The following is a 23,245-nucleotide window of genomic DNA, read 5'->3' as shown; positions in this document are numbered from 1 at the left end:
CTGGTCGAACTACTTGTTACCAAGAAATTGTCCAACCAGTTTGCTCCCCTTTCCATCCTGCACTGTCTCTTCTTGCAAAGATACCAGAGACTTGAACTGATTTCTGCAAATGTAATCGTCCTTTTCAGGAATTCATAGTAGAGTTGGTGAATTACAGTTTGTGGGTTGATCACAGTGTGCTCATTTTGCATATTTACCATTCCTAGTGCAGGATGAGTCAGACAAGTCTCATGGTATTGTTTCTGTTCCGTGTGTGGATGGCAAAACCTTTTAAACTGGAGAACAATAAATGTTGAGGCTTTCATGACTTAGAGGAGAATACTCTTGTTTTTGCATGGCTCCTTTTCTTTGCCTGCAGCTGCAGACACTTTAATGAAGAAAAGTCAATCCCCAGTGTTCAAAAAAAAGTTTGAATGCTGAAGAGTGAGGGGTATGGATATGGTGAATCCTAGCAGCTGTTGGGAATTCCAAAGAACTGAATTCTGTGGCATTCAGCCAGCTCTACTTACCACTGACCCTGAGGAGTTTTTGGTCCATCTATTGTTGACTTAAGTTTGGGAAGAGTGGACTTTGTGCAAAATGGATTAATGAGTAGAAAGTTTCATTCTCATTTCCTGGTATCTGTAGAGTTCTCATTGATGTCATTGAGATCTGGGGTCTTCTGGAAATGCAGTCTTGGGGCCTCATTGTGTTGGATCCTTCATTCTAAATATAATCATGTTCTGCTTAAAATACAGTTAAGTTTTTGAAAATCAAGTCCTGTGGTTAATTGTCGTAAATGATCATACTCTCTGCCTACTTTATATGATACAGTAAATCAGGCTTGCTTGTCTCTGAAGTAGGACACGTTATATTCAATTTCCACACAGGTCTTGCATCATTCCTGCACAATCTGAGAGATCATTCTTTTTCTTTTTTGGTTCCAGATTACTGTGTTTTTCCTGAATGCTTTTATTTTTACTTTGTCTGTAGAAGTTTAATATGCTTTTTTTCTTTTAATCTAGCTTAGTGAAAGTATAGAAGGAGTGAGAGTAGAACATAATCCTGAGCTATCAGTAACTGTCACCACCAAAAAGTCTCATCAAACTTGGACATTTGCTCTCACTTGTAAGGTAAAACTACTTATTTTTTGACATTGAGTGAGTAATAAAAACGAGAATGCATTCCATAGCCTTTTGTGATTAAAATTGTGTAGTGCTTCTTTTTGAAACAAAGCAATTCAGTAGCACCATGCCTTCTTCAGCAGCCTTGGTGGCTGTGTATCAGATGCCCTGGTTTCTACTGTGACTTGTGCCTGTGGGACTTGTAACTGCTTTGTCAAGTTGAGAATTCTTGTAAGCTGTCATTGTCTGACTGCAAATAAAGATCCTCTTGAAATAATTTTTGTTTTCCAACGTAGTTAATTTCAATCCTTGCATTTTTTTTCTGATAGCCTGCAAGAATGCTGTATCGAGTGGCATTGCTTTACGATGCCCATCGCCCACATTTCAGTATCATTGCAATATCTGCTGGAGACAGCACTACCCAGGTATCACAAGAAGTTCCAGAAAACTGTCAGGAATGGATAGGAGGAAAGATGGTCCAGAATGGAATAGATCACTATATATACAAAGTCAGTATAGCCTTTAACACGGAAATCTTTGGAACTTTTCGCCAAACTGTTGTGTTTGATTTTGGATTAGAACCAGTCCTCATGCAACGAGTAATGATTGATGCTGCTTCAACTGAAGGTAATGTATAAAAGATATATTCTTGAATAATGAAAGTTTTTAATGCCATCTGTTTCTTTTTTTTCACATTTCTGAGCAGAGCAGCATCTATATTAACAGCTAATGAATAACTTCTACTGTGTATTATCTTATTCACATGTATGAATATAAATCATGGACAGAAGCTTCAGATGTATAGATTGGCTTGGGTCCAGTGGAGGCAATGTCCTTAGGATTATTATACTATGTCAGGATATGGTTCCTAAATCTTGTCAAAAAGCTGAGAATTTCTACTGTAGTATGTGTCTTGTGTTGATGAGAGTGCTAAACATGTAGAAAAAAGGTGAGAAAGATCACAGAAATTCTTCATAATTCATTAATCAAAGAAGACTGTGTTTTTTCTTGTAATCTCTGACTGCACTTGTCAAAGGCAAGTGGCAAACTTGGGTTTATAGCTCAACAAACTGCTGTGTAACAAATTTTGGAAATGCAAGGAAAATGTGATTTTTGTGTGTGTGTGTGTGTGTGTGTGTGTGTATGTATTTTAAAAAAATTACATGTCACTAAGAAAGCAACAGTTTTATATTCCCAGCATTTATTTACAAATAATAGATTAACATCTTCAGCATTACCAAGAAGAAACTGTGAATAGCAAATGCAAAGACCACAAACCAGGCTTTCCAGATGACCAAAGAGCAGGAAGTCTGTACGAGTTGTAGTGTCTCTTGAAGCACAGAATATTGTATTGAGAACAAGATACTATGTTTAGAAGCAAGGCAATGGTCTTTTCAGGAACTATTATCTGATCCTCATGTAGCTGTCTTGGGTAATCATAGCTGACAGACTTTCGTAAGACATCAAATTTTGGGAGAGCTGGTGCCCTTTTATTTTAAAACTGTTTAAGCCCCCAAAAAACTAAGTCGTAATTTGTTTGCAAAGTCACTGTCAGACTAGTGTGTTTTGGGTCCTCACTGGCTTAAACTAACTAACTGGAGCAGCACAGGGAACAGCCAGTTCAAGTCCACGTGAAAGAGGTGGATGAAGTTGATATAGAAGTCTTCAGCATTAGTCAGTGATGTTTTCTTTTCTCATGTTGCTTCTCTGTATACAGAAGGATTCCAAAGTCTTAAGGCAGTTTGTTGCTGTTGCTTATTTTGAATGAAAAGAGTGCTAGCTGTTTAATATGTACTTGTAAAACCAAAATCCAGGGCCTTTGTTAAGGTAATTTGAGAGCCTGCTTGCTCTTTGTACACCTGAAAATTAGGGATGGTAATGAATTTGCTGAAACTGCTACAGACAGAGGAGAATCTTGCACTTAGGTCATTCTCTCTAATGGGATTATTTTTAGTAGTGGTTGTTTGTCTGTAACTTAGCTCTTTGTCTACTTTGTTATGTATCAGATCTTGAATACCTGATGCATGCACGGCAACAGCTACTAACTACAGCTAAGCGTTGGGATTCCACTTCTAAGACTATTGTAGAATTTGAACCTAATGAAACTACTGAATTGGAGAAGAGCCTTCTTACCAGATACCAAATCCCTCTATCTGCTGACCAGTTATTTACACAATCTGTCCTGGACAAATCATTGACCAAGACCAACTATCAGTCACGGTTGCATGACCTCCTTTATATTGAGGAAATAGCACAGTATAAGGAAGTTAGCAAGTAAGTAATGCATTTACAAAAGTATATGCTATGTGTTTGTTACTGTTCTGTTAGGATGTTGAACATGACAACTTTTCTGATTAAACCTTCATGATTAGTTAAAGTATTAAGTCATCTTTTTGCTTGGAGATAAAGTTGAATATGAATTTGAAAATATGACTAGTGCTTAACAAGTGTTACTTAGTGATGCTCATTTAAAGCAACTTGTACGTATCAGTTTTTGCTTACAGTTGTAGGCACTAAGCTTCTGTTGTACAATGGTTTACCTAATGTAAATATATATAAAACGTATATATTTTGGGCTCTCTATACAGAAAGAAAATGAGTTGTTGTGAAATAATGCTGCACTAGATCGTTTTTGCTGAGTGAGTTTTCACATCAAGAATTACACTCTTGTGCCTCACAGGAAGGCAAAGAGCAGCACGCCTGTAGAAATGAAAGAATAAGAAATGTGTTCTGTGTAATGCTTTTCTTATGGTGCAGTGATAAGTTTTTGCTCTTCTTTTTCTATCTTGTAGATTGGTAAGTTTTAATAATGTTCTTGAAATCTTCTGCTTTGATAGCGTTGATGACAGAAGCATTCTTTTGATCTTGTAGCTGACCCACTTAATTGCAACAAGGCTGAAAGTAGCACACTTTTCTGATCCTCTGTGGCTAAGATCACACACTTGTTATTCTCTAGTGAGGTGCTAGGGTTGCAAGCCTAGAATTGGGTCCGGAAATACAAATGCAAGTGGGTTGTAAAACCTCTGAAGTTGTGTCAAGAGTCAACGTGTTGATGAGCAGCTACTCTCCAATGCATTTGTGGATGCATCTTGTAAACCAGTAGGGTTGTCAACATGGTCTTTTCTGACAGGATTGGAATAATATGACTGCCTGCAGCTCATGATCAACATTCCACTCTGATCTGGCTTTGCACTTTCTAGGAAAACAGTTGCAGAATATGAGGCCATCAGAGCGGAACTACTGAAAAGCACTGGATGAAGGTTGCTTTGGTGACTTTATAAAGTCCTGAGTTTAGTTATAAGGGAGTCCATCCTGAATGGTCTTGAAAAAGTTTACTTTTAAATTGTTTATTCTAATATTTCAAGGGGTGTTTGTAAGCATATGCAACATGACTGCATTACAAAATAAAGCAATAAAGGTTAGAGTAAGGGTGCTACTACTGACTCATTTTCAAATGCAAAAAGCAAAACAATGTTCTGATCTGGATCCTAGCATGATTTTTGAACACTTTGCTGTAGATACCATCTGCTGATGGTTTTAAGATTCATTCTTTTTTTGTGCATTCAAAAAAGAAACAGCCTATAATGGTTACGTTGGCTAAAACTTACTGTGTGTTTTCTTGTATGAATGTCAGTGAGTGTGAGGCAACATAGCTCCATCATGCACTACATTTTCTGCTTCCAGAATTACAGAACAGGTTTAGCCCCAAGGCTGTGCAAACTTAAAATTTTGACTGATGGAAAATAGTTTTGTTTTCATCATTACTGTGTCTTATGTTTTATCAGTGCATAAGCACATGTCATCCTGTGCATCCTGTCTGAGGTGTGGAAATGAATGTAAAATGAAATATGTTGAACTTTGAAGAAAATATTACCTGGGGCTTTGTTCAGAATGGCTTCACTTGCCATTTCAGAATTTGGCTGCAGTGGCTTTGCATGAATTCTTGATTTATCTGATATTTCTCTGATTAGATTTTGCAATGAGGTGTCTTGCATAAATTCCTCCCATTAAAAATGCAGTTCGTTGATTTTTTTGTGGAAAGCTCACTGCAAAACAAGGTGAGGAATACGTAAGAAGAAACTTTTGGATTTTTAATTCTAATCCTGATTTTTGTAGTTTAACATCTTGCCAGAAGGTGTCAGCTTACTCACAGAGAACTGATAATCTGTAAACTTGAGATTCCCTTTAGTATAGTAGAATCAATTTATTCATGTACAAAACCAGTAATTTGTGCCTTGTGTCAGATTGGCAGTAATAATATTTTCCTGTAGCTTTTTACAAATCAAAATTTGAGAATCAACTGGTGCACGTTTAGCAGCTTGGGGATTCCGTTTTAGGGAAGTTGTAAAAAGTTTTTGCAAAATAAATTCACAGTAGCATGTGGTTGTATCTTAGTAACAATGTGGAGCTCCTGTTTATTGTATTAAAGATAATCTATACTTTTTTTTTTCTGATTTTTAGGAAGCATTTTAATCAATCCATCCGATTTATAGGTATAACAGCATTTACCTTCTTCAAGATCTAGGCTACTTTCATTGGTGTGCAGCTTGGGAGAGGTGGATGGAATAAATAGAAACCTTATTCTGTTCTTCTCTACTTCGCACCCTGAATAATACCTAGAATCAGTGAATATAATAAGAGGTTACAAAGTATTTACATCTTTTTTTTTTTAACTAATTTGGAACACGCACAGCAGCTCTACTTCACCCTGAACTTATTTTGGTCACAGAGATTTTTGCGTTTGATTTAGTCTAGTGAAGGTGGCTTTTATTATTTTATTTTTTAAAGCTTCATTGATATTGCTTCTCTTAGTTGGTCTGGATGCACGGAATTTTCAAATCAGAGCATTTTCCTGCACTTACTAGATGCTTTCTTGCTTAGGTTCAACATAAAAGTGCAATTGCAGATTGTAGCAAGCTTCATGCTCACTGGGGTTTCTGGAGGTGCGAAGTATGCCCAAAATGGACAACTTTTTGGACGCTTTAAGCTCACTGAAACGCTTTCAGAAGACACTTTGGCAGGACGGCTGGTGATGACCAAAGTCAACGCTGTTTATTTATTGCCTGTCACTAAAGAGAAGTCAGCACAGACCCAAGGAACCAAAGAGAAGGTTTATGAAGCAGCTATTGAAGAGAAAACAAAAGATTACATCTTCTTGAGGGTATCCAGGGAATGCTGTGAAGAGCTTAATCTTCGGGCAGATTGTGAGATGCAGGTAAGCCTGAGAGGAGACTGTTCTGGCATGTTTGCATTATACCTATTTCAGCTCCACCCAAAATAATTGCTAGAAGATACAGTAGGGAGTTTTTTTTAATTTCCTTATGATACAGAGAAAGTAGAGTGCAAATGAGAATTTCAGATGGGTGAAATGTGTATGCTTATTTATAAAATGAATATTGTCACCAGAGTCCACGGGAGCCTTTTCATCAATGAATCAAGGGAAGGAGTGTTGGGGTTTATTTTTCCTCCAAAATAATAGACCACTGGTGCTCTTTACATAGTCAGCTGGAATTCTCTTCGGTAATTTGCATCTGAGGCAGTTGATTTCCTGTTGTCTCCTTGTGTTGCTGTGGATTCTACTATGTTTGTTTCTGGGCTTGAGGTGAGATGAATTTTTAGGGAAGTTGAGACTACGAATGAACTTTGTGCTGCTTTCTGCACCTGTATCAGAACGAAAGGAATATCATCCTCTAGTGGACAACTTACTGCCTTGATGAAGGTGATGAGAATTGAATAGATACAGGCATGAGGAAAATGAACAAATACTTTTCTGATGTATATCCTGTATTTCACAATGGCACTTGCCTCCATTAACTCTGAAATACCTGTCTGGGAGGCACTCCATCCCAACAGGAAGAGTTACAACACTACTGCTGGAGACAATGGTGTTGGCAGTAAGATCAAGATTTGTTTACTTTACAGTTAACATGAAATGAGGGGGATGGAGTGTGCTTTTAAACCATGTTGTTATGCAGCTTGCAAACAAGCTTGCAATTCCTGCTCATGCAGTAAGGGAAGACAAAGCTGTAGTTAACTATTTGCACTCCTCCTACCTGTTCCCTTCGTGTGCCTGCTGTAGAATTTGCAGTTGACCTTGTTTACTAGCAGAAATGTCCTCAAATTAAGGTCACTGAAATTACTTGAATTGAATGCATTTTCACCAAGGAATTATCTCCATTTACTTTCTGTTGTGGAGACATATGTAGGAATCTTAATGTCTTAATTTAATGTGACTGATTGGTCTGGGAAGGCTTACGCTCTTCTGGGCTCTTGGTTTTGTGTTTGTTTTTTTAAAACAATAATTAAATCTACTAATTGATTCTATCAAAAACTGCACTGGAATTCCAAATGAGCTGGAGTTTGAGTAACTGACTTATTTTCCTTCGAGTGTCATAGAACCAGGCCTGAGGCAGCAAATCTCATCTCCATTAAAAACGATGTTCTGAGCTTATTTGTGAAATCATGCAGTGCTTCATATTTACATCAGTGAACTGGTGGTGAAAACCTTAAACAGTTACGTATATTTTAATAAATCGTGACTGGGAGGAAAGTTTTTCTGATGAAATGTTGACTGAAAGATCTGGAAAGAGAATTCTCAGGTTAGAACTGAGGGTAGTAGAGCTTGGAGGTACAGTGCTTCCATTAAAGATGCCATTATCTCCAGTGGATAAGGTAATCCCTGTGTGATTCTTAAACAGAATTGCTGAAATTGCTGTATATTTTTTGATAAAATGCCTGCCTTCCTTCCTTTTATTATCTAATAGTTCATCTTGGAAATTTCCTGATAATTTCCTTGTCTGTTGTCCTGGCTAAACTAAAGCACAGCAAGAATTCTGACTTGGACTGGAACAAGCTGGTGCTTTAAAGCCCCTTGGCTGCTGCTCTTCTTGGTGACCAAACTAACATGAGACTGTTTTATTTTTGGAGTTGTTGCACTGTCTTGTCGTTTTCTGTGAACTGGCAATGGATTGACTTCCTTTCCCACTGTTTTCTTGTTCTGGAATGTTTATTGAAGCAGGTTACATGCTTCTCCTTCACAGATGGCCTCATTCAGTACTCTGCAACAGCAAACATAACTACATGACTCAATCCAAACTGGATTGAAAACAAAACAAATCACAAGCTGTGAAAATGGAGAATGCTGGTAGATAATAAGAGACATTGAATGCCAGCCACCTTCCTTGGACTCCCAGAAAGAGCTTTTAAAAAGTGTTGCTCAGATTTACAGATTGTCTGTGTTTAAATTGTAGCTTTTTAATACCAGGTGGGCTTCTGTCAGCCTTGGGTCTGTAGGAGCAAAGAAACTTTTCCTCTATAGAGCAAGCTGAAGTTGGGAGCGGTGCCACTTGCTTGGGAATCTTTTCCTAACATGTGGGATGCTGTGGGTGTGGGTAGGGGATGCCTGGAGGGATGCTTGGGTCACCCTCTGGCAGCGTGAGCTGTCACTGTCATTCTTGGCATATGCTAAACCATGCTGCTTTAAACACCTGGCTGTTTCCTGCAGCAGTGGGTAGGCATCAGCATTGCAGTGGAACGATGGGGGAAAAAGTGGTTTGAGTACCTTTAAGAAACAAGCTTTACTACCAGTCAAAATAGTTTCCATGAGCTCTGTGCTTGTTCCTTAGCTCCACTGCTGCCCTTTTCTTTATGTATCTTGCTGTAAGATGCAATAGGCAAGATGAATATTTAGTGCCTCGTATCTGTGAGAGACAGAAAGTTAATGGCTGCACTGATGTAAGCAGGTGTTGTTTATTTAAGCAAAGCTAGTATTGCTTTATTTTTTTACATGCTACATCATGATATGAGCAGTGTTTTTAAATGTGATAGAAAAAAAAGGAAATGCTAAGAGCATTGAAACACAAGTAATTGAGAAGACAAACAGAATGTATTGATAAACAACTAAATTTTAGAAATTACATTTTGGAGAGTTCTAACAATTCAACAGAAGTGACAAATTGTATTATTGCAGAATGTTTGGCTGGAATTAAGCACTGTTTGGGTTTTATCTCTGCTTGTCACACATCTGATTTGTACTATCTGTTCATCTGCAACAGTTTCTGGTCCGTTTCTGTTTTCAAGTTGTTCTTATGGTAAAGTATGGAGGCTTCAATCTTAAGACCAATACTCTAGCTCAGTGCTGTTTTCAAGGAGTACTTTTTGTGTACCAAAAATAATTTGAAGAATATTATACTTCTTTTTTTCCTGAAAGTGCAGTAGAATCTAATCTTAAACAACAAAATGATGTTACAGAAGGTGCTGTATTTTATTTTGTTTAACAAAAAAAACAAAACCAATCCTGTTTCCTTCTGATAATCAGTGGGTTGCAGGAAGATAACGTTACCATATACAGCAAAACCTACAGTGTTTTCTAAATCAATCATTTTTGGTTCACCTATTAATTCATTCATTTTGTATTGCAGGTTGAACTGCAGTTTCAGTTAAATCGCTTACCCCTCTGTGAAATGCATTATGCCTTGGACAGGATTAAGGACAACAGTATTTTGTTTCCAGATGTCAGCATGACTCCCACCATACCCTGGAGTCCCAACAGGTACAAGAATACAAACACTTTAATATCAACGATCGTATGGTAATGTAGTATTGAATTTCCCATAACAGATGGCTGAAATCTGCCCTGGAACAGGAAATATGTCTTGCTCTTCATTAATGGTGAGGATAGTTCAGGGAAGGGAATGAGACTGTTCTGAATAAAACAAGAAAGCTGATCCTCTGAGGACTAGAATCTGTTGATTAGTTTTCCCTGTGGTTGAATGGTGACTTTAATAGGCACTGCAGTTGTGTTGTAGCTGCAGCAAGCAAATCTGTTCTTATTTCCTGCTCTGCAGTTCTTCATTGAAAATATGTACTTGATGGAAATGTAAATATCTGTTGCAAGGATTCTGCTGTGCAGGATCTTAAATATGCAGACTCACTAACATGAGCAATCTGTTAGTACTCTTTGAGTTTGGTGCAGTGACCCAAATTTGGACACACCACTGAAGGGAATGGCAGAACAAAAGTGTGTGTGAATAAGGCACTGCACTTGCGTTTCAGCCCTGAGATTCCTTGTACAGTTCTTTTAGGACATAAAAACCTCCACATTGTTTAAACTCTTTGAGAAACCTTACAGGGATACAGTCATGCAATTAAAATAGCGCATCTTGAAGAGGAAACTTGGGGAAGAAATGAGGCTTTGTGGCTCAGGGATATGGTCAGTGTTCTTGGTGCATGGGGAAGGATGGAGGGGAAAAAAAAAAAAAGAAGCATGAAGTTTCTGTACTTAAACACCAGGGAAATGAGAGGTATGTGGAACTGATAGCCTGTGCAGCACTCAAGGAGTCGTGTGATATCTTGAAGGTGCGAATTAAAAGTGTAGTTGAGCTGCAGTACAAAACAGAAGACAGCTCAAGGATGAGAAGGAAAGTGATCTGGCCAGAAAACTGAGACAGCTAGAAAAAGTAAGGCGAAACTTACTGGAAAAAGTTGAGTTTCTTTTTGAAGTGTGGGAAGAACAGAGATGATAAAAGGGGGCTGGTGCAGTGTTCTGGGTGGGGAAGATGGCTGGATGTATCAAAGCTTTGTCAGTAAAGGCTGAAAGAAGGAAGCAGGTTTTGCACAGCTATGCCACAAGCTAATGAAGGACAACGACAATCTGTTCACTGACTTAATTAAGTTTTGGGTAAATCTTATAAAGAAGTAGCATTTAGGAATGGCTTGGAAGTAAGCAGTGATTTCAATGAAAAGGAAGGAAGGCAAGCAAGCTAGAACATTTTTCTGTTTTATGTCAGGAGATTTATATTATCAAAAACTTACACAGTGGCTCTAGTTGTATAATTTGTACAACTGTTTTGTATTTTTTATAGATGTAAATAATGTGTATAATAATTGCCATTCAGTTTAAGTCAGTGCAACGAGCATGTTTTTCTCCCTCAGATGGCTTGGTTTGCTTTAACTCAGAACGGTCTTTCCTATGCTTCTCTTGTACTTCTGTTTTATGTCTCTATTACTTTTCAGTACTTCTTAGATTCCTCTGCGAGCTCTTTGTTCATTGCTATCTTAAAAGTTAGGACTTCAATCAGCTCCTCTTGATTTTTAGTCCCTTCTGGTAGCAGAAGCTTTCCTTATTTGCAAGAATCATAGTGCTTGCACCACAGCAGATCACGTTGCTAAACTATGGCCATATGTGCAGCAGTGACAGGTGTTTTTTACTGTGCGTGTCTACTTTTAAATCTGTCACTGGGAATATTATAAACTGTGCCTACAAATCTTTAACCTCTTATGCTCATTGGAATCTTCTGAAAGAATCTTTCTGTTAATGCTGGTATTCCTAACTGATTAGCAGAGGTTCTTTTAGACTTTTTTGTTGGAGGTGTGTGCCTTAATGATCTCAAAAGAGGGAAAAAGATGTCTGTAATTGGTTATTACTAGTTGGTGGTTGTTGTTGTTGTTCTTGTTTGATTTTGAGATTCAACCTAGTTCACATTTACCAAGCCTGAGGTAATATAAATGTTGACTTTCGAAGCTGACAGGATAAATACTGCCTGGAATAAATGTAGCTAATGTTACTTTTTATGTAGTAACGGTAGAAAAACATTGATGTCTGCTTTCTTTTATTATCAAGTAGTGGTTCAGTATATACTTCTGTCTGAAATGTGCATTATAGAGGCTAATTATTGTTAAGCAAGATACAGTAAATTGGGAAGTAGTTGGATTCCTTTTGGATAAAATACTGATTTATTGCAAATAGCATCAAGGTTTTGTGATACAAGCATATTATATTTTGCTGGATCTGTTGGTTTGTTTCAGTGTGGCTCAGAATAACAGAATCAATACATTAACATACAGACCTTCGTGAAAGCTTTTGAAATCTTACCTTGTTTCATTTCTTTTTGACTGTGAGTTGTCATAGGTTCTGATTTTCAACTCTTGCCTCCTTTTGTACAGACAATGGGATGAGCAGTTGGACCCTCGGCTAAATGCTAAGCAGAAAGAGGCTGTTCTGGCTATCACTACCCCACTTTCAATACAACTGCCTCCTGTTCTTATCATCGGTCCCTATGGGACAGGAAAAACGTTCACGCTGGCTCAGGCAGTCAAGCACATACTCCAACAACAGGATACTAGGTGAGGTGGGGCTCTAAATAGAGCAGTACATGATTAGCAAAGAGTTTTCATTTCTTATGAAGTTGAGGTTAAAGGCAGAAGTATAGAATGTCCATCCAGCTTAAAAACAACCAAAACCCGAGCTACCTGTTATTGTTTTGAATGGTAAAGTAATTTTATAGTCTTAGCCTGTATTTTCCATTTTAAAACTATTTAAAATTGGCAATATTGAGAAGGACTGTGATCTGCTCAGTATGGAAAGTTGTGCAGTATATTTGATAGTAAAAGTTGTTCCTTAATTAAAATCGAGTCTGGATTAATAACTGCAAGTTAATTGTTGGAAAACTGTTTAAACTTTAAACCTTTACATAAGTGAAGGATTTAAGTTAAAGAGCTGAACCATGTGAACTAGAGTAGGTCAGTGCCTGGATTCATTAAGAGAAATGTACAGGAAGATGGCCACTGTTTCCTTTGTTTTGTATTCTACTGCTTTGAATTGTTTTCTGTTTCTTCATTGCTTTTTTATTTGCACCATTTATTCCAGCAGGATTCTCATTTGCACCCATTCTAATAGTGCTGCTGATCTCTACATAAAGGATTATTTACATCCATATGTAGAAGCAGGCAATCCCCAGGCAAGACCTCTCAGGTATTTTTTAAGGCTTATTATGTATCTATAAAATACTCTTCTTAAGAAAAGGTGTCTATAAAAACAACAACAACAAAAAAGTTAAAGAACATGTAAGATATAAAAGCATATTGGCATTTCCAGCAGTGATTTTAAAAATATAGACTAAAAGGAATGTGAAATGTTGTCAGCATAATTTTGTGTCATTTCTTAAACGAAAATAAAGACATCCTTTTTTAAGCTTTTATTTTTCTATTGCTGAATGTATTGTTCCTAATGAGCAAACTTTTGATACGCTCCTCTAAAAGCTACTGTAATAAAATAAAAGTGAATTTCACTGTATTTTAAATTCCAGAGGATTTTGACTCATGCTTATGGTTTGGAAGCTGGGGCTGCTCACTTGGCTTTTTGAAGAAAAAATATGTCATGGGAGCTAAATAGAAAATATATAAATTTTTTAAACCATGATAGTTTGGCCTTTTCTGGTCAGTCAACTTGAAGAAATTGTGCATGTGATTAAAAGTGCTCACCGTGGTTATTTTGGGGGAGTTACTTATGGAAGAAGATGAAGAAGTGGAGATCTAAAGCATGGGAAAAGTGAAACGTGCATATAAATAGGGAGTATTTATTTATTGGCAGAAACTCACTCTTGGGAAAATTTGCACAATACCACAGTGCGTAATAGTGCTAGCTTGGTGTATGGTTTTTAAATTACAGACTTCATTTTCTGAATGCCAGTGTGTGAGTTTATTATATTACAAAGAAAATGATTCGCTGTGTTTCTTGCTAGCTATCAAGAGCCATCCTGGACTTAGAATTTACATAATGTCAGTAAAGCCAAAGAAGTTACATGAAAGGGTGAGATTTACAACAGATGTTAATTCTGGTAGGTGTGCTGGCTTTAGTTGCCATGTGACAGACTGAGGATCTGGCCAGAAAGAGGAGACAGTTTGCTTGGAGAAGTTCTCTTGGACCTGGTGTATTTTGGCACAGATTGTCTTCAGGCTCTTTGTAAAGCACTTTGTGATGAAAAGCATTACAGTATCTTAATTCTGTAGTGGGGAAAAACGTGTGTTATTTATGCTTTCAGGAACACTGAACTGTGATTTAACAGAGCAAGGTGTTAGGTACTTCTGTTGTGGTCGCCAGACTTCTGCTACCTTCTGCATGTGCTATATTCTGTTTAGCACAGTCTCAGGCATGCTCATGAAAAACATACATAAACAATTTCTTTTCCATTAAGGTTAAATATATATATATATATATATACATATTTGCTAAGGATATTTAATGCAGAAATATGCAAAAAACACTGAATGTTTAAAATAAAAAGTAACTTTCGTAGTATTTTTTTATGAGTACTCTAAAAAGTGCTCCTGTGAATTGTATATCCTATTCCAACAAACATAGGACCTTTAGGAAAAGTTTTGGAAAATAGAGGCACCTCTCCAGATCTGCATATTTTTATATATCCACAAAGTGTGTATGCTTGTAAATGACTTTTAAAGTGTTACATGGCTTCCAAACAACTTATACTTGGGAAGCCTCACTACGTGCCAGCTGATCCAGCAGGACGTAAAGGGTCAGTATCTGCACTGGAGGCTAGAGCTATGTGATATTCCTAGCATAAAATCAATCTCTTAGCTTTCTTATTGACTGTTGTCAAGATACGTTTTCAAATTAAAATCATTACTGTTAGTTTCAACAGGGTGCCCTGAGCCTCTTGCTTTTGCCTAAGGGAAACAAAAAATGGAGCAGAAGCAGGAAAGTACCCAAGCAGGATGTGCTGCTTGCAGTGTTTGTGTTTCAGAATGGCTGAGCAGTTTGCTTTACATGTTTTGCATTTACTCTGCAGCTATGAGTTGGTTAAATAGCATCCATGCTAAGAAAGTTCCCACAGATGAGTTGGGGGCACCATAATATTTCTGTTGTTTTTGAAGAGAGAAAGCTTAATTATTTAGTATTGGCTGAGAACTATGTAAATATTTCTATAAATTTCTGTGGGTAAAACTAAATAATTTATCCCATTAGGAGTTGTACCATAAAAATTTGAAGTCTTTAGTTTGGGAGTTTGCTTAAATACCGTGTAATAATTTCATGTGTATGTATTTTTTTCTAACAAATAATTATCTCTATCCTTTGGAAAACATGAAGTCAGAATGAACTGGGGAAAAAATATGTTGAATCTAAGTTCTGCACCTAAATAAAATAGTAAGGAAGCCAAGAGACCAAATTCTCAGAGTCCTAAAGCCCATAAACAGATCTGTATCCAGTAAAAAAAATGGCACTGGTTGTGATTAGGGGTAATGCAGCTGTTCAAGGGACACACTCCAAAACCTGTCTGTTTCTGAAGACACTTGGCGTGGGGGGAAAAAAATAAAATAAAATTGTTCTACTGATGTAAGTTAATGCTGAGGTGTTTCTGAAAGAAAAGAACCCAGTAACCTACAGTTAGGAGAAAAGAGCCTGCAATTAAATGCTTCTGTTCCATGCTAAGACTTTTCTTTTTTTTTTTGCATGTAGAAGCAGGCAGTGTTAGAGGGTGATTCAAAGCAGTGGAGGTGGTAATTGGCTTCCAACTTGTGTATGCTCTCACTCCGTGGCTGTGCTTGTCTCTCTCCATCGGCTGCTGGAGCCCTCAGGAGGCAGCTCTGACAGTAGGCATGCAGGCAGGTGCTGGAGCTGCACGTGGCACCTAAAAACTCCAGCCCAGACCTGGGAAGCATAGAGATTCTCTCTTTGCAGTGATTGCAGTATCTACCACTTATTATTTATGTGTTTCAAATTTAGTTGAATCCATATGTTATTAAAAGTAGGGAAATTTTGTTGGAATGTGTGATGTCACACTTAAACATAAAGGTGGTATCATTTTCCTTATGAAATATTGATTTTGTGTATGTTAACCTGTGTTTAGAGGATGCTTTCAGTGCTTTTGTTTGTAGAAGATCTAAGGCATTCAATCTTACGGGGCTTCTATTTCAGTGTGGTTCCCAGTGTATTTGTCTGTGATTCCACTGCCTGTGGTTTGGACAAAGCTAGCCTTTGAGCTTCTAATTTCTCATTTCTCTGCAGTTAAAGTCTTGGGGTTTGTACCTCCAGCTGCACACGATCAGAAGGAGTTGCAGGCACTGAAGGAAAGGTTGGTCAGTGGCTCCTGACTGCTGGCACTCGGGGCCTTTGCTTAGGGAAACAGTAGGAGTAGAAGTTGGGTTATTCTCTCACTCAGAAGTTCAGGGTATGTTGCAGAATGAGCTGTTTTTGAATTGCGTTGAGCTGGTTAAAAATATTTGTATCTCTTGCAATGGGTTCCTCCAGCTTTAAGAAAACAATCTTGAAATTACAGAAGGTTCTGTTAGTGCAGGTTGCACACAAGAAATCCCACGTTCTGCGTGGCTTACTTACATCACGACTTTTTCCAAGTAGTCACATCTGCCAGGTGCTTTTCTGGCAGTGGTGCATATTAGCTTTGGAATACCTTTTTGATCTCATATCAAAATAAAGTAAATTCATGGGTAAGCAACAGTGCAGTTTGAAATGCTGTCAGCCAATCTTTGAGTCACAGATAGTTGAATTTGTGTAATGAAAGACAGTGCATGGTATAATAATGTCTAATAACCATAATATTTTGCATTTCAATAGCACCTTTCATCCAAGAATCTCAAAGTGCTTTACAAACATAAACTCACAATAAACTCATTAATCCTCACAGTACTTCTGTGAGATGGTAGGTAAGTATTATCCTCAGTTCACATTGGGAAACTGAATCATATGAAAGCTGACTGAATGGCTGCGATGAAGAGAGCAGGGTTGTTCTGCTCCTGCTGCCTCCTTCTAGTGATCTGGTTCTGACTGCATGTTGCTGCACTGGTGTGATAACAGCATATCAAATAAACCTTATCGGTCTGATGGCTGATGGAAAATAAATTCACTGATCACATTGGAAGGTTCTTGATCCTGAAGCAGTGCTGAACTGGTCACGGTTGATCGCTGTGTCAGTTTTGGCTGGTGGTGTTGCCATCCAGATTACTGCAGCACAATTGCATCCTTGTGCCTTTCATTTTATGTGTCTTGTCTGAAATGGACATCGATATCTGTATTTTCACCAAATTTATTGCAACCCTCACAGTTTCTCTCATGTTATGTGGAACTGAGCTGTGCTTTTCCAACTTGAGGAGACGTATGGCATCCAAAGTCCAGCCATTGCAATCATGTTTTGCACTTGAGTGCATAATTTCACTTTTTCAAATATTTTATGAATGATTTGGGATTTGTAATACGGGTGCAGGAGAAACTTAATCAAAAGGAAGTAATTAATGAATAGATAAACAGCATTGAATCCCATATTCAGAACTTAAATTATTTTAAACCATTTTGTCTTAATTTGCTTTGGAAATAAGTTAAAATAACTTCAATTCTAAGTAAGAATGTATAGTAGTGTCTTGTAATTTAAAAATTGCACTTCAGATTTGCAGTTCTGACTTGATACAGGTGATGTTTTTGAGGAATGCCACTTGAAGAAGCTCTTTCACATCTTTATCCAGATCTGCAGCTGGTGTGGTTGGTTCTGTTTACCCATGTGGAGTTGGGCACATAGGGCACAGTCTTCATGTTTTGCTATTCCTCTTCCTTTTTAGCTGGATGGGCTGTAACATTTCATCTGAATGGAATAATTCATTGTTGATCCCATGACACAGTGATTAAAAATATCTTAAATCTCGTGGAAAGGTGTTTGATGCCCAGTGCGCTGCTGACGGTGTCCTGATATTTTAGATGAAGGAAGCTTTCCTTTGGCACTGTTTTATCATTATTAAGTATACCAGAATGAAGGCCCTTCATGATAAAGCAATGAATTTAGATCCAGTTTTGTTCTTAGGAAGCATATAATATTTATGAAAGTAATGCATGATTTTATTAACACTTTGGGGGAAAAAAAAACCCACAACAAAACAATGATCATATGGATGTAACTGATGAAACGTGGAGACCACTACCACTCTGTCAGGTTCAAGATTATTGGCTGGTATTATATTTTAGTTAAGAAAAAATATATATTTTTATAGTGAATTTACAGACTGAGAAAGATGGCACTGATGTGAAGGTCACAGTACCTAAATGTTGGAAGAACTTTGAGATTTTCATGTGTGGATTAATCCCTGGTAAACATTCCTATATGTAGTATTGCTCTGCAACAAATAGCAGAAGGAAACCAAGATATTTCAGCATGTAATTGTGCACTATAGCGATGATTTGCTGTTTGAAGACTTTTATTTACTAGAATACTAGAATTTGAAACATTAGGCAGTCACTGTGTTCCAATTATATAGAAAATAAACCTCCTTTTTCTTTTGTAGGGTATATTTCAGAAATCGCTGGGTAAAGACTGTCCACCCAGTTGTGCATCAGTACTGTTTGATTTCAAGCACACATTCCACCTTTCAGATGCCACAGAAAGAAGATATTCTTAAGCAACGAGTAGTAGTTGTTACTTTAAATACATCACAGTATCTGTGTCAACTGGATCTTGAACCAGGTATGATAGCTGTAAACAAGACATGTCTGTAAGATGCTATGAGAGGTATCTTTGTCTTTCCAGCGCCAGTGATAAGTGTTCTTTTTGTTTCCTACTCAGTTCTTTGAACAGCTAAGAACTAAAGGTTTTTTTAAAATTGTTTGGATTTTTTTATGAAAAAAATGTTCATTAAAAAGCTGTAAAATTAATGGCATTCGAGTTAGCCTTTTGCCTCCTTATTTTTTCCCCTTGTGTAAAGAAGGAAGAGGCATTGTGTATGAACTGGTGTTTCTGAGATCAAGAGAGAAAATGTTGAGGTTTTTTTTCTAGTTTTGATTACTATCAGAATACAGAACTTTTAGTACAATTTCTTATATTGTTGTCACTGTTTATTTTATCATATCTCTAGTTCCACTTATTTGCTGCTATCTCTGTCTTACAGGTTTTTTTACACACATTCTGTTAGATGAAGCTGCACAGGCTATGGAGTGTGAAACTATTATGCCTCTAGCATTAGCTAATAAAAACACAAGAATTGTCTTGGCTGGAGACCATATGCAGGTAAAAGCTGTAGTATATAATATCAAATGTATATGTAGTATGTTTGTTTGTTTATTTAATTACATAATTTAACTTCTCCAAATGTCCATGGTGTGTTTGATAGATTTGCTTTTCCTTTACTTGACGATTCACGATGGCAGTAAAATGGATATTTGCATTGCTGTAGTAAAAAATAATAATTAAAAAAGGCAATAGAGCAGTTTTGCCACTATAGAGTAGGTTTGCCACCTACCACAGTCATCTGTGCCATACATATATATATAGTTCTTCAGGTCCTGCTGGTGAAGTCTTTGTTTTCCATACCCTTCTGATTCTTCTGTTGATATTGAGTTACATATCCTATTGCTGCTGCTGGATCATGGAAAGTCATAATAATTGTAATCCTATGGACTGTTTCTTATTTTTTATAATACAAACCTCAGAATTGCTTTTTAAGAGGCTGGTATGGTATTCTTACCAGTTCAGGATAGAAGTCATGAGTCCAAGCAGGATGGCTGGAGGTAACTCTGGTCTGTGTGTCTCTGGCTACATTTTGTAAAGAGCTGTTTGTAGCTCAGGTTCTCACAAAGTTCTCACAGAAACTATTCTGTGAGACATTTACATTTCTAAAACTAATACCTGAGAGTAAAAAATAATGAACTCAGATTCTGAATAATGCATATTCAAAACATCAACAGTTTGGCTTCATTTTTGAATTTTGAGTTAAAATTGTTTTTTGTCAGCATCCTTAGTTCTGTTTTTCCTGCTATCTTAGATGTTTTCGTTGTTAAAAAAGGCCAGTAATAGTGTGTTTGTAACTGGACTGCCTTGGTTTAACTTTTTTTGAATGAATTTGTTAGCTTTCTTTGCTTTTACAAATTTCTATATTTTATGTGCTGCTTTATGGGTGGTAGTAACCATCTGTAAAAGGATTTACAGCGTAATTAATGGCATTCAAACACACTGTTACTTATTTTAATTTTTTTGACCATACAACTCTGCTTTGTATTATTCATCTTTGCAAGCCACAAAGAAAAATATATAAGGGCAGTTCTCTCCTTTGTACCTAGTTATCAGATGTTTTATTGTTCCCATAAGCGCATGCTGATCTTTTGTCACTTTTACAGTAGGAATGGATATTTCTATGGAATAGTTAGAAAATGCTTATTCATACTATGCGTCTTCCAAATATGAATGTACACTGCAAGTTTTATTTTTATTTTGATGCAAAATATGTGTCTTGGGAGCATGACATTCTAAATCCACATATTTAGTTACGTTTTTTTGTATGTGTGTGTCTATTACAGCTCAGTCCTTTTGTCTACAGTGAATTTGCCAGGGAAAGAAACCTTCATGTTTCATTGCTTGATCGGCTCTATGAGCACTACCCTGCAGAATTTCCGTGCAGGATCTTGCTGTGTGAGAACTATCGCTCCCATGAAGCTATCATCAAGTAGGTGTGAACTTTTCCACTGTATCATGCTTTCACTGGTGTGAGTGAACACAACAAATTTTTTCTTTTGATATGCCAAGAACAACTGATGAAGCATTTTGTATTTCTGTAATGAAATTTTAGTTGTTTCAGAGTTAATTAGTAGAGTAATTCCTTTTGAGATTGAAATTCAGTCTCCTAGAGCAGACATCAAAGAGTCACTTAGGCAGGTCTATTACAGATCCTCTCATTTGAGGAGAGCTGATTTGGCTACATGACAGGTACGCAGAGCCAAAGAGCTAACTTTCCCTTTTTAACCATTATTTTCTGTAGGATCTGTATTTCCTTAAACTATTTCAGATTTTTAGAATTAGTAGGTTAGACTACTTTGGAGCAGTAAAATATGTGCAGTATAAGGAACATATAAATGTACAGCTGTGAAGAGGGGAAAAAAAGTAGGTCAACTTTTGGGCATGTTTGCTGCTTCTTTCAAGATGTTAATCAGTGGTTTTGCATTTTTATGCTATGATAAACTAATGGCTGCTAGTGTAATGTAATGAGCTCATCCATGAGCTGGGCTAGAAAGAATAAGTGCAATCATGGGGAAAAATGCTAAAGTTTAAGTCCTGACTCAAATATGTACTGAGGGTTATTGTGTTGGTATCCAGTCATACTAATTAGGTTATCACTGTGTTCAAAGCAGAAGCAGGAAGCACTGGGGAATCAAAAATGAGAATGTAGTGTACTTTATTATACAGCTTGATCTCTATTTTATTTCTTACACATTCTAGACTTAGACATTTCTAGAAATTTTAAGTTATAAATGAGAGGGAATCTGAAAGAGTAGGAATTGTTTCAGCTTTTTCGTAGAGGTTATTTCCATGAAACTTGCCTCAGAAACTTCAGCACTTGAAGTTCAGACAAGTGTGTTCCTAGAGAGACACCGAGGTAAGGATTGCAAAAGTACCACTGGGGGTAGTTGGCTGTCGAGTCGAAGTGCAGTGGATGTAATGTACTGTGTGAAGTGAAACATGCTCTCACAGTGGTCCAACTGTAGGGATTCTGTCAAGTTTACTTCCTTTATAATGTGGAATATCCTTTGATATCTTGGATCATGACATTTATGACAGAAATAAGCGTAGGAAGATAATTCCTGGTGATCTCATTAATCGTGCCTACCTAACTGAAGAGGAGAGACCTAAAGAAATTAAGAGCAGCTTTGGAGCTGTAAGTGGAAAAAACAGTCCTTGTAGAAAGGCTGTTCTGTTGTTTAATGAGAACTCACTACTAAGGATTAATTTGCAAATGAAATTGTAGTATGGTTATACTGCCTTAGAGAGCATCCTTGGAGATGGTAAATAGTAATCAATGGTTTCCTTACAAAGAATTTTGTGATTGCACATTTTACTGGTGAAATTCTCATGTTAGTGAGCTCGTCTATAGGCCTTACATTTTATTCCATTTTGCTTTGTTGCAGTTACACATCTGAACTTTTCTACGAAGGCAAATTGATGGCAAGTGGAAAGCAGCCAGCACACAAAGATTTCTACCCTTTAACTTTCTTCACAGCACGTGGAGAAGATGTGCAGGAAAAAAATAGTACAGCTTTTTACAATAATGCAGAGGTAACTCTTCTTTGGCTTTATTCTTGATTTTTCTTGAAGCTCCAATGCCCTGACTTTTATTGGTTTATGCTCAGTGTGGGTGGAAAGCACACATTGTTGTCTAACATGAGAGAGAAACGTGAAGTTTGTTAAATGTGAAATAGTGAATATTGCAATTGTGGTAAACATTCCCACTAATTTGTTTTCCTTTTCTCTTTGCAAATTGCAAGCTGCTTACTTTTCTCTCAGGCTTGTTCTTTGGGATGTCTTTCCTGATAATTTTTGTGACAGTGTGATGGATGTATCTTAGCAACTGAGAGTAACTGCAGTTTGAAGTAAAACTTAAATTTCTTCTACTGTTGTAGAAATGCTCCCACTCAGATAGGAGTCCTCTGGAGTAACATTTCATATTTGCTTGAATATGTTTAGGATTGGTGTCTAATTGATCATGCGCAGCTACTTTTTTTTTTCAGTGAGAACTTGTCTTAAAGTATTTGTTTTGCATACCTCTATGGGTATTCAAGCAGTTGTTATTTCTAATTATTCCTTCCCTTGAGTTTAAGAAAAAGACCAGAAGTTTCAGTATTTTTAATAGGCATTACTTTAGGAGTAGCCCTTGTAATACTCCTGTTTTGGCCCCCAGTGTAAGAGGTGGATGCTGATGGTATGGCAGTAGAGGTTAAACCTTCCCACCAGAATCCCATTACATGTTGTTGCCATGTCACAAATGGCAGCAGAGGGACAGCCTAACAGAATGGCATCTGACATGGAAGTGCAGATGGTGTAAAGGGGTGGAAGTGAGTTCCTCCATGTGGGAAAAAAGTTGGAAGTAAATAGAAGGCATTACTTTTGGAATGATATATATACATATATTTTTTCCAGTCACCTCAAGTCAGGGAAATTTGAACCAACTCCTCTTTTTCCCCACTAAAAAGCTGCCTTAAGAAATCTTTTGAATGATTTTTAAAGAAAAAGAAGTATCACTAATTTGCGTAAACACAGGAAACCATCTAAACTTCATGAGGTAGTGAATTTTAGCTGAATTTAGGTTAGCATCAGTATTTGTTATGAAATATTACAGAGCAATCCAATTTCCCTCGTTAACTAGTGATTCATTTCATCTGACATACAGTTTTTAACCTTTTTGTAGTTGTTATGCTGCACTAGTTATGCATTCCTCCATGTATTAAAATATCTACTTAAATAAAAAGCTCATGCTGGTTTTAGGTGCATTTCAGCCTCCAGTGATTTCTGGACACATCACAGAGGAAAAACTGAAGGCACCCGACTACTTTCATCAATATACTTGTACTGCTTCTCCATTAA

The 23,245-nt window shown here is 37.1% G+C and overlaps 1 protein-coding gene across 2 annotated transcripts in view; it reads left to right on the top strand.

Annotated features, from left to right (window-relative positions):
* The window catches only part of HELZ (helicase with zinc finger), a 57,669-nt gene that overhangs the window by 12,453 nt on the left and 21,971 nt on the right, over positions 1-23,245 (top strand). Inside the window, exons 9-19 of one of the 2 annotated variants that reach the window (XM_010721511.3) lie at positions 1,005-1,112; positions 1,433-1,730; positions 3,110-3,377; positions 5,985-6,318; positions 9,524-9,654; positions 12,048-12,227; positions 12,754-12,855; positions 18,186-18,364; positions 18,786-18,904; positions 20,191-20,336; positions 21,793-21,940. In XM_010721511.3, coding sequence (XP_010719813.1) covers positions 1,005-1,112; positions 1,433-1,730; positions 3,110-3,377; positions 5,985-6,318; positions 9,524-9,654; positions 12,048-12,227; positions 12,754-12,855; positions 18,186-18,364; positions 18,786-18,904; positions 20,191-20,336; positions 21,793-21,940 — 2,013 coding nt within the window. Of the gene's footprint in view, positions 1-1,004; positions 1,113-1,432; positions 1,731-3,109; positions 3,378-5,984; positions 6,319-9,523; positions 9,655-12,047; positions 12,228-12,750; positions 12,856-18,185; positions 18,365-18,785; positions 18,905-20,190; positions 20,337-21,792; positions 21,941-23,245 lie in introns of both variants that reach the window. The other variant, XM_010721510.3, reaches the window with a different exon arrangement.

This window comes from Meleagris gallopavo, chromosome 20, assembly GCF_000146605.3.
Source record: "Meleagris gallopavo isolate NT-WF06-2002-E0010 breed Aviagen turkey brand Nicholas breeding stock chromosome 20, Turkey_5.1, whole genome shotgun sequence".
Classification (NCBI taxonomy): Eukaryota; Metazoa; Chordata; class Aves; order Galliformes; family Phasianidae; genus Meleagris; species Meleagris gallopavo.
The sequence above is the reverse complement of the archived record's forward strand: the minus strand, read 5'-3'. Positions and strand labels throughout refer to the sequence as shown.